The sequence below is a fragment of the Grosmannia clavigera genome (genome assembly GCF_000143105.1).
Source record: "Grosmannia clavigera kw1407 unplaced genomic scaffold GCSC_144, whole genome shotgun sequence".
Lineage (NCBI taxonomy): Eukaryota > Fungi > Ascomycota > Sordariomycetes > Ophiostomatales > Ophiostomataceae > Leptographium > Leptographium clavigerum.
This window is the reverse complement of record NW_014040797.1, coordinates 1,893,771-1,908,386: the sequence shown is the minus strand read 5'-3', so window position 1 is coordinate 1,908,386 and position 14,616 is coordinate 1,893,771. Positions and strand designations below refer to the sequence as shown.

General features: G+C 54.0%; 4 protein-coding genes across 4 annotated transcripts; 2 read left to right on the top strand and 2 right to left on the bottom strand.

The window, feature by feature from the left end:
- Positions 1 to 116: 116 nt before the first annotated feature.
- CMQ_3007 (n-carbamyl-d-amino acid amidohydrolase) lies at positions 117 to 1,060 on the top strand (the record flags this gene model as incomplete). Its single annotated transcript, XM_014317085.1, has 3 exons — positions 117 to 347; positions 436 to 563; positions 634 to 1,060. 3 exons carry the CDS (start codon positions 117 to 119, stop codon positions 1,058 to 1,060), a joined length of 786 nt encoding a protein of 261 aa, XP_014172560.1.
- A 960-nt stretch (positions 1,061 to 2,020) lies between these two features.
- CMQ_2852 (dead helicases superfamily protein) lies at positions 2,021 to 6,773 on the bottom strand (the record flags this gene model as incomplete). The annotated part of the gene is made up of 6 exons (XM_014316930.1): positions 2,021 to 2,273; positions 2,435 to 2,618; positions 2,681 to 5,010; positions 5,071 to 5,890; positions 5,967 to 6,454; positions 6,511 to 6,773. 6 exons carry the CDS (start codon positions 6,771 to 6,773, stop codon positions 2,021 to 2,023), a joined length of 4,338 nt encoding a protein of 1,445 aa, XP_014172405.1.
- Positions 6,774 to 7,167: 394 nt separating this feature from the next.
- Positions 7,168 to 9,928, top strand: CMQ_2614 (tho complex subunit; the record flags this gene model as incomplete). Its single annotated transcript, XM_014316692.1, has 6 exons — positions 7,168 to 7,419; positions 7,503 to 8,261; positions 8,312 to 8,811; positions 8,870 to 9,191; positions 9,305 to 9,417; positions 9,556 to 9,928. 6 exons carry the CDS (start codon positions 7,168 to 7,170, stop codon positions 9,926 to 9,928), a joined length of 2,319 nt encoding a protein of 772 aa, XP_014172167.1.
- A 535-nt stretch (positions 9,929 to 10,463) lies between these two features.
- Positions 10,464 to 12,013, bottom strand: CMQ_2968 (insig domain containing protein; the record flags this gene model as incomplete). Its single annotated transcript, XM_014317046.1, has 2 exons — positions 10,464 to 10,976; positions 11,039 to 12,013. The coding sequence occupies 2 exons, from the start codon at positions 12,011 to 12,013 to the stop codon at positions 10,464 to 10,466; spliced, it is 1,488 nt and encodes a 495-aa protein (XP_014172521.1).
- Positions 12,014 to 14,616: the final 2,603 nt, after the last annotated feature.

Genomic DNA, 14,616 nt, shown 5'->3' with positions numbered 1-14,616 from the left:
GCTCCTTCCCAGCGTACTTTTCTGAGGTGAAGCCTATTTATCGTCGTAAAAGTCCAACATCTGGCCTCTATTGCTGTCATCCTATTCCCTCCTCTCATCGCTCCGACACCGACAACATGGCCCGCCAGTTCCGCATCGCCGCCGCCCAGATGGGCTCCACCCACTATGCGGATGCGCGCGAGAAGACGCTCGGCCGGATGCTGGCCCTGTTGGACGATGCCGTGGCCAAGGGCGCGCAGGTGGTTCTGTTTCCCGAGACGGCCTTTGGCACATTCTTCCCGCGCCACCTGATCACGGACGAGGCCGAGCTGGACTCGTTCTTCGAGCACGGCGATGTGGTGACACAGGTGCAGTACGCGCCCGCTATTTGAGCGTGCCCGCTCCCACGGCGTGCACCTGGCCGTAGGCTTTGCCGAGAAAACCGACGCGGGCGAGCGATACAACGCCTGCATCTTTTACGACGGCCGTTCGGGCGCCACGCTGAGCAAGTACCGCAAGATCCACCTGCCGGGCGACGTCGAGCCGTGGGCCGACCCGACCGCGCTCAACCAGCTGGAGAAGCGGTATTTTCCGGCCGGGCAACCTGGGCTTCCAGGCCTTTCGCGTGCCGCATCTGCTCGAAAACAACGACAGCGACCACAGCGATCCCATCTTCGGCATGATGATCTGCAACGACCGCCGCTGGGCCGAGTCGTGGCGCGTGCTGGGCCTGCAGGGCGTCGACGTCGTTCTGGTCGGCTACAACACGCCCGGCTTCGCACCACACCTCTACGGCGGCTCCGCGGCCGAGGCCACCACCGAGGAACGTGCCCGCGCCACCGAGCAGGCCCTCTTCCAGCATCGCCTCGTCATGCAGGCCCACAGCTACACCAACGCCTGCTTCAGCGTCTGCGCTGCCCGCGCCGGCCTCGACGACGGCCGCTACGACCTCATCGCCGGCAGCTGCATCGTCGGCCCCGAAGGCAACATCCTCGCCGAGGCCACCACCGACGGCGACGAGGTCGTCGTAGCCGACATCGATCTCGACGCCTGCCCGCCCGGCCCGCCTGCGCACCTTTGACTTTGCCCGCCACCGCCGCGTCGAACACTACGACCGCATCACCTCCCAGACCGGCGTCATTGAGCCGCCACGGTTGCATGCTGCTGCTGCTGCTGCTGCTGCTGCTGCTACTACTGCTTCTGCCACTACCAAGGTCGCTTTGCAATGACCTTACAACCTTCCGTTGGGGGGGCTATAATTTTGCTGGGGTTAGGCCCAATTGTACCTGCTCTGACCAATCAAAAGCCGTATGTCAAGCCTAATCAGATTTCTCCGAATCACATGATTGTTTGTGCCACATGTAGTGCCTGAGGCATACTACACCGCCCGTATCCCACCTTCAGATGCCCCTCCCCTAACCGCTGCCACTTCCGCCGAACTACAACAATGGAGCCTCACGATCCATATGCCAAATTCGGCGGGTCTGCTTCTCTCCGGAAAGGGGAGTAGTTATTGTAAGAAACCTTCGAAAAGGGGCGCTACGCGCCGTATACCGGAAACAATAATTGTATTCCATACAGAGTTTTGGCGGCGGTACTGTAAAGACGAAAGATTTATCCGTTATACGAAAGTATCTTACATTGTTATGTTTCTACTCCGTAATCAGAAAGTAGTCTATAGAGTAAGTAGCAAAAAACCCGTATTTACAGAGTTTAGCAACTCATTTATAGAAATTAATTAAGAAAAATAAAGCGATTTAATCCTCTTTACTCCGTATTTCTTTCTCGGGCTTAATCCATTGCAGGGATAAGACTTGCTCATCCTAGGACCGCCAACGCCCTGATGCATCCAATCAAGCACCGTGAAACATGTCGGCTGTGTGTGCTCGTAGGACAGAACATGACGCAACCCAGTGCGATACTACACAAGGCCCTTTCAGAGCGTAGAACTGTCAGCGAGACGGAGTTGATGCGAGAATGCAGCGGCCCTTTCTTTTGTCTTGTTTGATATCGAAAAAATGTATATCAATGTCCTCATAGCTTAGTCATCAGTGGCCTCGATAGCCTCATTGCTGTCCTCGTGGTTGTCTTCCACAGCCTCACCGCTCCCATCTCCGTCTGCCTCGGCCCCAGCCTCTCCCTCAGCCTCTGCCTCGTCGTCTTCATCTGCATCCACAGCCTTCTCGTCGTCTTTCTCGTCGTTCTCGTCATCAGGGAGTGCCACCATTGTCCTCGCCGTCCTCTTCACCAACAGCCGGGAGAAGAGGCTCCAAAGCAGTAACGCCCTCGGTTGCCTGCAGTTGTTGGATCCGTGTCTGCGTCATCTCGAATACGTACTGGCCCAGGTGCTCCACACCCTCCATGACAGCTTCGCTTCCCCCAGCGATGCCCCCGCCTGCTGCCCACCTCATCGGCTACCGGCCGCGTCGGCGGCCACAATTCGCCCGTTACCAACGCCAGCTTGTCGGGTCGCTGCAGCAGTATCTGGAACACCTCCCGCAGCTCGTAGCACGACTCAAACACCTCACGCCGCCCCAGCACGTATAGTCCCAGTCGCGCACGGGATAGCGCTACGGTCAGGCGCCGGATGTCGCGCAAATAGCCCACTTGAGACGTTCTTGTCAGCGACAAGATGATGTCTGTTGCATGGTTAGTATCACGTGATGTCACACGATGTTGCTCGAGTGGACCGGAAACCTACAGTCGTTCTGCTCGCCCTGGTACTTGTCCACGGTGGTGACAATCTTCGGCAACCCAAAGATGGGGCTCTTGCGGCACCGGAACTCCAGCACATCTCGCACAAGTGCCCGTTGCCCGGCATACATTGTCAGGATGCTGATTTTCTCGGCCGGATAACCCAACAGCCGCATGTACTGGTAGATGGCCACGGCGTACTCGGCCTCGCCCAGATTCTGTATGAAATGGGGCGTCGGCTCTGCCTCGCCGTGTCCCTTGTAGTCGGGCACGTTGATAAACTGGTAGTCGTACCGGAAACCTGCGTTCGCCGTCAGGAACTCCGGGCTGTTCTGCACCCGAGGCAGATCCACCAAACCAGGGTATCGCCACCGATACAGGCTTGCGATGGAGGGCCTCGCTCGGCCCTGCTGGTCCAGATTGATGGTCGGCACGCCAAGCCGCACCAGACGCGCAAAGAGTGACTGCTCCAGGTTCGCGTAGTGCCGGAAGGCCAAGTTCTGGACGATCGGCGAGTTCTGCAGGTGGTGGCCACAGAGCACAACCCGCTTCAGCGCCACCTGTCCGTCCTTGGACTGCTGCATCGCCAGAGGGATGAAACTCTCAATCTCCGTAATCTGTGCTGCCTCCTCCACCACCACGCTGTCGTAGTGAAACCCCAGCTTTGCAATCTCACCCCTCCGCATCGCCGCGTGTGTCGACGTCATCGCCACAATGCGCGCCTCCTTGGTCAGCAGGTAGTTGGCCTTGTCCCGATCGCGTCGCAGAATCTCAAACGGAACCGCGTCTGCCAGCTCGGAGAATATCCGTAAGATATGGCGGCGGCAGCCGTTGGCAACGTCCAGCACTGCGTCTCGGTTGGCCTCGGGTGGGAACAGCGGCTGCGGCGCATCTGCAAAGTACTGGTGGAATGGAAATGCCTGCACAATATCTGCTGTCGTTGCGTCCTCCGACGACACTATCTCGTCAAACTTCGCCCATGCCGGCTCGACATATACTGAGTTGAAGTATCCCGCCGTCTCTGCCGAGTTTCCATGCGCTCCTGGAGCGCCGATGCTGGCTGCAAGACGCGTCACTTCTGCCAGGAACTGGTTGCGATTCTCCAGGAACATCTCCACTCGACCGTACTTGCTGAAGCTGCCATCGACATCCAGCTCTTCCTCACCGTGTCCCAGGCGGAGAAGATGACGCTCGTCGATGTCCAGAGCAACGATCTTTGCAAACAGCTGATTCAGTGCCTGGTTGCTGTGCGCGATCAGGAGTGTGCGCTGCTCCGGGAAGTTGTGGTAGATGTTGTTGATGATCTGAGTGGCCACGTCCGTCTTTCCTGTTCCCGGCGGTCCGACAATGACCGTCAGGCCAGGCTGTGTTCCGGATATGATCGCCTCGGTCTGCCCCGGCGTGAATCGCACCGTATTGAGCTTCGGCGCATCGACAGGGGAGGGACCGTTGTGGGGCGGTTTGTACGTCGATACCCGGAAAGTTTCAACGCCTGCAACCGGAACAGGTTCCGCATCTCTCCGGCGCTTTTTCGACGGAGGCTTCACAGGTGCCATCTCCTCTGCCGGCTTGTCCACAAGCCCCAGAACGTATGGAGGTCCAAAGCTGCTCGTCATGTCGTCGCCCGGCTCCACAGTTTTACCGGGGAGACTTTGGATCAGATGTTGCCAGTCGAGGAAGGTGTCGCGGAAATCAATCTTCTTGGCGCGGTTTTGCAGGTGCTTGTAGGTTGCACCCGCAGGATCGCCATATCCAAGGAACACCTCATGTAGCCAGGGCGCGATGGGAACATCCGAAAGAGCAAGGTCTTGGATGGACTCCAGCACCGACTTGAAGTTGTTCTCGCGCGCGCTTCGCCGCACGATGAGGTTGATCCCCTCGTACACATCCGGCGTGCCGTTGGATTCCTCGTCCGTGTCCTCCACAAACGATACGGGATCGAGCTTCACCTGTAGCTTTCTTACGAAGCCCCTTTGGAAGTTGGCGCCACCGTTGCCTCCACCGCCACGACCGCCGCCACGACCACCGCCACGACCACCGCCACGGCCACCGCCACGCTGATCGCGACCTGTCCCACGCTCCCAGCGGTTGTTGCCCTCCAGCCTAGAAAGGACTTCCGCTGTTCGGATAGTCACGATGCCAAGCCTCTGCGCACCACTGGCTGCTGGCGTCTGTTTCGCGAGGTTCACGGCGACCAGGAAGACTGTGTCGTCTGGCCGCAAGGCCTCCCACTCTCTGCGAACATTCTCTCGAATATTTCGGAAATCAATAGCAATCTCGGCCTTTACAAGCGATGGTTTTTCATCTCCGACCAGAGGCGGTACAACTTGCAGTATCCTGTTTCGCGTTGTTAGCAACCTGGACGGCATGCACCGGACGCTTGAACCCATGACTTACGACGGCTTCTGAATAGGCAGCGCCATCTTGGACGCCCCCGTGAAGATCGTCTCGCCCGATTTGCCCAGGTCGGGCTTGAGCCTCTGTAGTGCGACCTCGATGTCTTGTTGGATGGCATAGAATGCCTCGCACCTGTACAGAATCAAAGAGCGCCACAAAAAGTCCCCGACTGAGAGAAACTGTAGGTTTAGCTTCGGGAGTGCCAGCGGACGTGATCCGTCATAGCCTATTGTACGGGCAAGGCTCTTGTCGAACAGAGTTTCTTCGGTTGGCATGACTGCCAGATCACGAGCTGCCTCCTGTAGGCTCTTGCGCTTTTCAGAGTTGGCGAGCAACGCTTCGATGAGAAACCTGCGATCAGCCTGGAATTTGCACGTCTCGGGGTACGAGACCCGAAGATGGAGCTGGCTTGCGAGCTCAATGACCTCGTCGTCGGTGAGGGGCGCTAGTAAGCTCTCCAGCTCGTCTCTGTTGCTGATGGCCCCATAGTTGGAGAGAGCCAGCACCGTCAGCTTCTCCTTGAAGTGCTTTAGGGATGTGCGCTGCAGCTCAGCAAGCTTTGCGCAATGCCGATCGTAGGCCTCTGTTTCGCTGAGATGCAATCCTGTCTGGTCATCGACATGGAAGTAGGTGTAGTGAGAAAACAGCGCGCAGAGGTCGCGAAGAAGTCCGTTGTCCTCATCGTTGAATACTGGCGAGTTGGACATGGCCGGGAGAACGTGTAGGTCCAGGAGCAGGGCGTTGACGTAGCGTCGGGTCGGCAGTTGACTTTGAAGGTCGGACAGGAACTCGACAAACCGCTCGCAGTAAAGCACTCCCTCTGTAGTTTTCATGCAGAGTTAGCGACATCTTGAAAGCAGCATGAGCCTTCCCACAGACTGTCAGAAAATTCATACCTTGCTTGCCCGCCTCGTCATAGAGCACGCCGAAGAAGTCCAGCACCAACGAGTACAGCCATGACCGATCAAAGCGGAGATGTGCCTTTGTTTGGTCATCAGCAGCGTCAAATCTTTTCGTAGACGCCCTCCATGCCTTTCTCAAGTGGGGTGTTTGGTCAAACAGTGCCTCGCGCTTGGCGTCGTCGAATATGTTGTGCCATATGGCGATTGATACCAGAGGCGCGCACTCTTTCCGTATGATGGCATTGTCTAGGCTCTGGAAGGCGGAGATGAAGAACGATAGGATTTGTCTTCGGACACTTAGAGACAGCTGACTATCCAAGCTCAAGGTGAGAATGCGCCGGAACAGGGAAGAAAACTCGTCTGGTCGGCTGGTAAATATGCCCCACGGGTCGAAGTGTTCTCGCTTTTTGACGTTCACGACCAGAACGATTAGGAGGATGTGGTGATCGGAACAGTCCTCTGTGTATCCCGGCCAGAGATAGCTACATGCCAACTCGATTAGCCGGCTGCAGGGAACGGAAATTTTTGTATCTCATACCTCTCGAGGATTTGAAGACTCTCAAGCGTCAACAGGGACTTGAGTGCGAAGCCATCCTTCTCTAGCACATCCCAGATGTCCCGCTTCAGAACCTCGTTCTTGACCTTTTTCTTGGTCTTCCGTTTCGTGCTCTTCAGCCAATGCTGCCTGGCAAGCTGCGCAAACTCTGAATCGCCATCCACACCGGTCGTGACAGGGGTGGGTCGCGCTCGCTTTGCCCTTCGAGGCGTTGCCGCTCCTTGAGCTTTCTTTGCAGGAGGCATCGTTCATACCGGTCCCACGGATACACGTGATGCCGATCGATTGTTCTTTTGCGCCCTGCCGTCGCCGTCGCAGATGCGTGCTGTTTTCTGTGTCTTACACGCGACTTACTTTTTACTTTTTTGACCCTTAATTACCAGGCTTCGAGGTGGCGTCGGTGGCTGGAGCTTGTAGCAAGCTCTGATGTTTGATTGGCCAGCCTTGCTTTAAGCCACAGTTCTCCATTAATTTCTTACCTCGCGCATTTCTAGACTTAAAAAAGATTAATCAACGCGAACATCTCGACTGCGGTCACACTCTCAATCAATATCTCTGGCCTTTTGCCAGATCACCAGGATCCGACTTAGTCGACTATGGTACCAGCCCATAAACGTTAATACCAGCTTCAACATAGCTATGCCCGCTCTCAACGTCAACAGCCACGGCATCCCCGCCGTCGAAACATTCTACATCTACCTCCAACAGCTTCTCGACCATGCGGAAGCTGTGAAGCCGACTACAGAGATCGAACCTGCGATCAGCAAGTCCGATCTAGATGGTGTATATGAACAGATAGAGATCATTCTCGACTTCCCACAGAACGACCCCAAGACGCGAAAAAACGCAATCGTCGAGACAGCAACCCGCGATGTGTTCGGTGGTCTTATTGTGCGTTCTCATGCTGCCAGCACCTAAACTTCCTCTACCCTGTTCTAGTTCGGTAGCTTACTCTCCTCTCCAACAAAACTTAGGCCGCCAGGTCTATTGACTCCCCGGGTTTCGTCCGCGTCTGGAATTTGTTCGACATACTCTCCATTCTCGCCGATGACGGCCACTGCGACCCGGCTCTGCTCTTCTGGCTAATTGAGGAGCTCCTCGACAGTCAAACAATCGCAGGATGTCGCAAGGTGTTCGATTACCTTGAGTCGAGGCGTGAGCGAATAACGACGAATAGTTTCAACAGCAAGAAGCTTGTCATCTTGCGAAGCTGCAACGACCTCTTGAGACGGCTCTCCCGTGCCGAGGATACACCATTTTGTGGTCGCGTCTTTATCTTCCTCTTTCAGGTGTTCCCCCTTGGCGATAAGAGCTCGGTGAACCTTCGTGGAGAGTACCATATCGAGAATGTGACTACGTACGATGTGGACGCTGCGAAGGAGACCGAGGGCGGTGACAAGATGGATGTAGATGGCGCCATGGATGGCTCGAAACCAGCCACCGACCCCAAAAATATCGATTTTGAGGTGCTGTATCCTGTTTTCTGGTCTCTACAAACAAGTTTCAGCCAGCCTAAGACGCTGTTTGAGCCAGCGCAATTTGCGCAGTTCAAATCCGGTCTCGAAGCATCGCTAGCTGCCTTCCAGAAGATCAATAACGAACGCCGCCCACACAGCACACGGCATACCGACGACGTCAGACGTGGGACGAAGCGCAAGAGAGACAAGGAGGACGAACTCGCCGACACATACAACCCCAAGTATCTCACCAGTCGGGACCTCTTTCAACTCGAGGTAGGTCAGCCGTGCCCACCGAGGCGCAGCATCTTGCTAACATCTCACAGACAAGCGACCTGACGTTCCGCCGGCACTTTCTGCTCCAAGCACTAATCATTGTTGAATTTCTCCTCTCGTTGTCGCCCAGCGCCAAGAAAAAGCTCGCCACGGCCAGTACGCCCAACAAGTCTGTCACCTACTCGGACCATGTTCTGAGCGAGGAAGACACAGTTTGGGTGACGAAAATGAAGCATCACATAACAGAGCACATCAGGAACAGCGACGACGATGGTGCATACTTCTTCCGCATGGTTGATACGATTCTAGCCAGGGATAAGAACTGGGTGCGGTGGAAGGTAGAATCATGCCAGTCGATAGAGCGTCCGGGCGTTTCGGCAGAGGAGTTTGTGAGTGCCAAAGACGGTGCACAGAAGGCATTTGCCAGACATCGGCGTCGTAACAACATGTCCATGGGCTCATTCTCGCTGGACTTCTTGAACGATGACGAGGATGAAGCCGATGCGCTCGAAAAGCTCAAACAGCCGAAACGTTTTGCCTTGCCGGAAATGTCTTTCTTTGAGAAGGAAATTGCCAACGAAAGACCTGGAAATTGAAATGCCAGATAGCGATCAGTCCAAGATGTTGGCAGAGGAGCGGAAAGCCAGCAAGACCTGGCGAGCTCTGAGGATTGCGCGGCAATGCAAGCTTGCGGTATTCGACAAGATCGACGACGACAAGAACATTTCGGTCGTGTACGCTGACGATACTGAGGAAGATGCGGGCGACGGGATAGCTGGTGGCGAAGCTGCCAGCGCTGAGGGTGAGCCTGTCAACAAAGACAGCCTGCCGGAAGACACACGGCCATTAGTCCTTGTGAGCCTGGCAGACGCGTCCGCAGAAAGCCTGAGCAAATTGCTGCTGGAGCGAAACCCTGGCGTGTTTGGTGTCGTAGGTTTTTTCACAACCAATCCGTCACCACAGCAGCCGTCGCCCCAAGCGGGAAAGAAGCGGTACCACCACGTTGACTCCAAAACCTTCAATACGATGCTTGACGTTGACAGGTTCGTTTGTTTCGGGGTTGGGTCGGTTTTATCATGTACGGGACACAGAAGGCATTGGTGGACGCGGTCAAAGATACCGGCAAGGTGCCCACTGGTTTTGATGCACTACGAAGGTAAGTCTTTGTTTCTCTTTTCTTCAACAAGAAGTTGTTTTTTTTTGTACCTGGAAGACTTACCAGTTTGCATCAGCCCGTTCAATCGGCCAAGGGTAATGAGTTCGTAGCGCGGTACGTGTTTTTGCAGCCATCCAGTGTGGAATCTCTGGAAGAGCAGCTCAAGGAAAGCGGCCAGAGCGAGTCTGATGAGGGTGCAAAGACCATATTGGAGAAGTTGAGTGGTGGCAGTGATGCCAGTGGGCTGTTCGACAAGGTGTTGACCGATGATGGCCCAGAGAGCACGGTGAAGGTGCTAGAATCGTACATCTATGGGCTGGAAGAGGAGTTGCAGGATAACGACGGAAAGGCGTCTAGTGACGATGCAGCAGCCACAGCCGCAGCTGAGGTTGCAGAGACGGTGAACGGCGAGTCTACCGAGGGAAAAGATGAAGACGCAACAATGGTGGATGCAGATCAACCTCCAGCACCAGCTTCTGAGGAGAACGGAAGCAAAGAGGGGGCCAAGTAAGCGAGGGTCAAGATGGAGGCGTTTGGATACTCTAAACTTATGGTGGGTCTTTACTCATATTCTTTTCATTCCTTGCGGATTCCCTCCCTTGCTATCCTGTACAATATGTCATCACAATTAGAATCCATGCAAGAATAGTTTCAGAGACGGGAAGAACTTCCCAAACAGACAGGCTTATTTTATTCTGTGCAGCGCTCGTCGTTGAGAGAGTTCGCTGTGTACGCTGATTTTGTTGAATGCTCCCAGTAATACATGAAGAAATCGACTCGGCCCATCCAAAAGGCCGCCAAAATTCCAGCATCGTGTTTTGTTTCCAAACCCAGAAAACGAAAAGAAGCAAGGCCTGTATGGCACCGCTGCGTCCGTAACCCAACCTATGATCCAAAGAAATAATCCAAAAGAGTAGAAAAAAGGAAAGGGGAATCGTGGTGGTCGTCGTTGAGATGCACCAAAATTCAAAACCGTAACCCAAACCCGCTGGCAGAAAGTGAAGCCGAACATACAAGAGATAAGAATCACACACAGATTCTAATGGCTAAGAGCTGGCCACGCCCACGACAGCGCTTGTCAAGACGGTCGCCGGCCGCAATGCTAGCCGTCGGCCAATGTTCCCAAAGCACACGCAGCTACAGAAAAGCACGCTGACCATCCAGATGGCCATCTCGACCGTGGCTCCAGAGACCAAGTTTCTCGCAGCCGCTGCCGCAGCTGCCGCAGCTGTCGCCGCTGTCGACGCAGACGATGATATAGCTGTCGCACTGGAGCTGCTCTCGGCACGACTGGCGGATGACAATGTCGTCGAGCCGTTAAACTGGGACGCGTAAACCCCGTTTCCTCCACAGTGTGTGGCATAGAGGTCATCACGACGGCTGCCCGGGTTGGGCATCAGGTCGAGCTCGAGGGCCGTCAGCACGACGGAGCCGACCAGACCGACCGCCGTAGCCAGCAGCAGCCCGGACTTGGACCTATCCAGCAAGTACCAGAGAAACGGGTTCGTCAGGGCGAGTGTCAGCGACGCCTGCAACGTCGAGGCCCATTGCAGTTTGCGCTGGTGGAAGTCAGAGACGAATGGAATGATGCAGACGAGAAAAAAGACAATAAATAGCTCACCATAGCCAAGGCAATGCCGGCAAAAGCGCCAATGCCGCGCACAACCAGAGCCCAGTCAGTTTCCGGAGCCATGTGGCTCTTGTCGCGGGCGTGCTGGCCGTCGATGCCAAACGTGCGATTCCACAGGCTGTCGAACCACGGCAGCAGTAAGCCGAGCACAACGCCGGAAATTCCCCACGAGACCAGGTAGCACCAGTCGTTCGTGGCATCGTATGCAGTGCCTCGTCGAGCAGCCGATGCCGTGTCTTGTTCGACGGCTGACGCTGCTGTGCCGTCGACAAACCTGTCCTGGGTCTCGGAGTGAAGCCTCGACACCAGCACGCCATAGCCCATACCCAGAACAAACAAGAGAACAGCCCGGCCGAATACGAAGATGCGGCCACAGGATGACTGCAACTGCGCATGCGCAGAAGTGCTGGCTGTCCACTGCTGCGGACGTGAGTATCCTCCATCTGGGCCGTCCCGTTGCCCAGGATGCTTCCCCTGTCGCTGTAGCATCAGCAGGTCCATAGACGCCTGCCGGATCGCGGCCACATCAGCGTCGGTCACGCCGCTGCGTCTGTCCTCCTCGCCATCCTCATTCTCGTTCTCATTTTCGTTTTCGTCGCTGCCAAATTGCGTCCGAGTCGGCGTGCTTGTCTCAAAAGGAGTGATGTCGGAGGTCGAGCCGAATATGCCAAATAGGGTAGATGAGGTCATGCTGGACAGAAAGGCAGAACTTCCAGTGGGTGTCAATGGGATGCTGAGGTCATACAAGTTCTGCTTGTGGGTATCACGGATGCGACGCGCAGCGTCACCCGGCGCAAGAATCTGCAGGCAGTCCAGCTGTGCAAGACGCTTCTGGCCCATCGTCTGGACCGCATCCTCTGTCGCATCCCGTTCATCCTTTTCGTGTTCTAGTGGTATGGCCGGTTTAGCGAAAGGCCGTCGAGGAATGGGCTGGTGGACGACAAAAGGCTGCGCGTCTTGAGACATGGCGGGAAAAAAGAGATGGGTAGTATCGATAGGGGGAAATTGTGTCGTCAAAAGGGTGTGTATCTGTTGCTGACGGGCGAATCACTTGTTGTTCTGGGGTCTGTCGTAAGGAGGCAGAAATCCAGTTTCCATTTCCGTCGACCAGTCTGGCCGAAATACAGAAAGATAGCAAAAAATGGTGTCCAAATATCTCAATTAGGCAGCAGGCAGCAGCATATGAGAGGACGAAAAGGTTGCGACACTGTCGGAGAGTATCTTACCACCGTAGAAAGATGTTGTGAGGGTGGGCGAGCAAATGGTATGTTCTGTCGTTCTGGTTGTCTAAAAGTGGAAAGATGAATCCAGCTTAGCCAGATACGAGATAGTAAGACAGAACAGGCGGCCTGAAAGCAGATGTCTCAAACAGGCACACAGTAGAGCGTGAAGTAGGTATAATCATGAATGAGACAAGAGAGGTCAGGAAGAAAAAAGCACTGCCAAAACGCGCTGGAATGAAAAAAGACGTCGGGGAAGCTGACAGGCCGATTCTGGCAGTATATTTAGCTTTTTTGTGGGCACTAATTTTGGTTCCAGCCCAGAATTAGAGTGGACGATTTGACAGTTTTTAAGGGTCATCGTTTACAATCTTTGCAATTTACGTTCTGTCAGATACCTATATTAGTATTTTCGGACACCTTGTCGCCCGTCATCCCGTTGCTGTGCATGGCTAACCCGCCTAAAATGCCATGTCGGCAAGTCGAACGGCTATACTCCGTACCAACTGTTGCTATCCTAATTCTGAAACTTGACTGGAAAGCAATGGGGAAGGTAAGAGAAAACGGCAAGTGGAGGGATTTTCACATGCTTATTATTAGAAGCACCCCATGCAAACCTGTTCCACGCTTTCCGACAGAATCGAACATGCTTAGCGCCTCCAGCGGGGCGCACTGTGATACTTCCTTTTTTCGAGAACGAAGTTTGCACTCTAGCCCCTTATAGCACCCTCGACAAGCGCATACGCCAAATGAATGCAAGGAACTTACAGAGTACGGAGTATCTTGCAAATACTAGTATCTAAGCATGTACGGAGTACCATTAAGGAGTTGCAGCTCCAGCCGCCAAATTAAAAAAGGAGAGATCCCTAGAATGAAAGAGTTAAAAGGAGGGTATACTCCGTAAAAGGGGAGAAGATAGGTAAAAGGGGAAACCTACCATTGTCTATATCTTCTTTCTCTCTCCTTGTATCTTCGATCAAAACTTCGGCACGACATATGAAATATAGTAATAATTTCAAAATATAGTAGAAACGCACTTCTTTACATCTCGCCTTGGGGCATACGACCAGTGAATATACTACACTTTCGATCGGACATATCCGACTGCTTCAGATTCTTTGAAGCCGACCATGAGATCGACCCACAGAGTGTCAGGTACTAAAGGACAAGACCTCGGAGGGCTGAGCTGCTCTCAGCTATATGTAGGGCTCTGCAAAGCCCTGCCTTTCAATGCCGAACAAGCGCCACAACCTAACTACAACCAAGCAGTCGAAGAGATTTAGTGGCTATGTTCCGTCTTATTTCTGTCACAGGGCTTCTGTAAAGACCTCTTGTCTCGATGGCCACTATGACTTATCTCGACAAGAAACGAGGATACTGTCCGTCTTGGGATTCAGACTTCCCTTGCATCGGTAGAAACGTACTGGTAAAACGCCAACGGCTGGGAGCAGCGGTAATTCACCCGATTTTCGGGTGGGTGGGATGGAACGTGCAGATAATCGTGCCGAGGAGGCTGATGGCCGGCTAATTATCCAAAAAAAAACTCGCTGTCGTAGAAGAAGGAGAGGCACTGCTTTTGCCCCCCATTTCTAAACCATAGACCTTTTCACCCCAAACAAAGGTAAAATCTGGCCCAGCAAAGACGTCCACCGTCACCAGAAATAAGTTTTGGGTTCTCAGGGAAGAGGTTGAAGTAAATCCTCGCTGGTGTTTGTCCAGGAGCAGCATGCTACCAGCAGACTGATAGTGCCACACCGCAAGGCGAGACCGCTTGCAATTCAGTTACAAACCTCTACGGTATTGTTCTGACAAATGATGACGAGTTGGTTCACAAGCACGAGTCTGATGAGCCGCCTTTACGTCATGTGGATGAGTATTCGTACACTACGGGGGCGACGCCTGTGTCGGATGTGTCTACTTGTACGTATGTGCAGAAGACAATGCAGGAGCGTCGGCTGGCCGTGACAGAGAGTGATCTTCCTGGGGCTGTGCTGAACGTAACGACGGAAGGTAATCAACTCTGTATTGTACGTAGAGCCTCTGCACCTGCTATTGTGCGCTGCGTCACGTACAACGACGAGAAAGCTACGTTCAAGGTGGTAGGCGACGCATTTGTCCATGATCAACCTGTAGTTATTGTTCGACCTGTAGAAGGATCTTTTGGCTCTGAGCTATGCGTAAAGAAGACTTGGTAATTAGTGATTTACTGATTAAGTACTAGAATATATTTAAAAACTTCAGGGATCATGTTAAAAGACAAATCGCTACCATCTAATCCGCAAGCAATATTAGCATTCTATTAAGCATCGTTACTATTCAAACCCGTCTCATCAAAACGCCGGCTTCCAC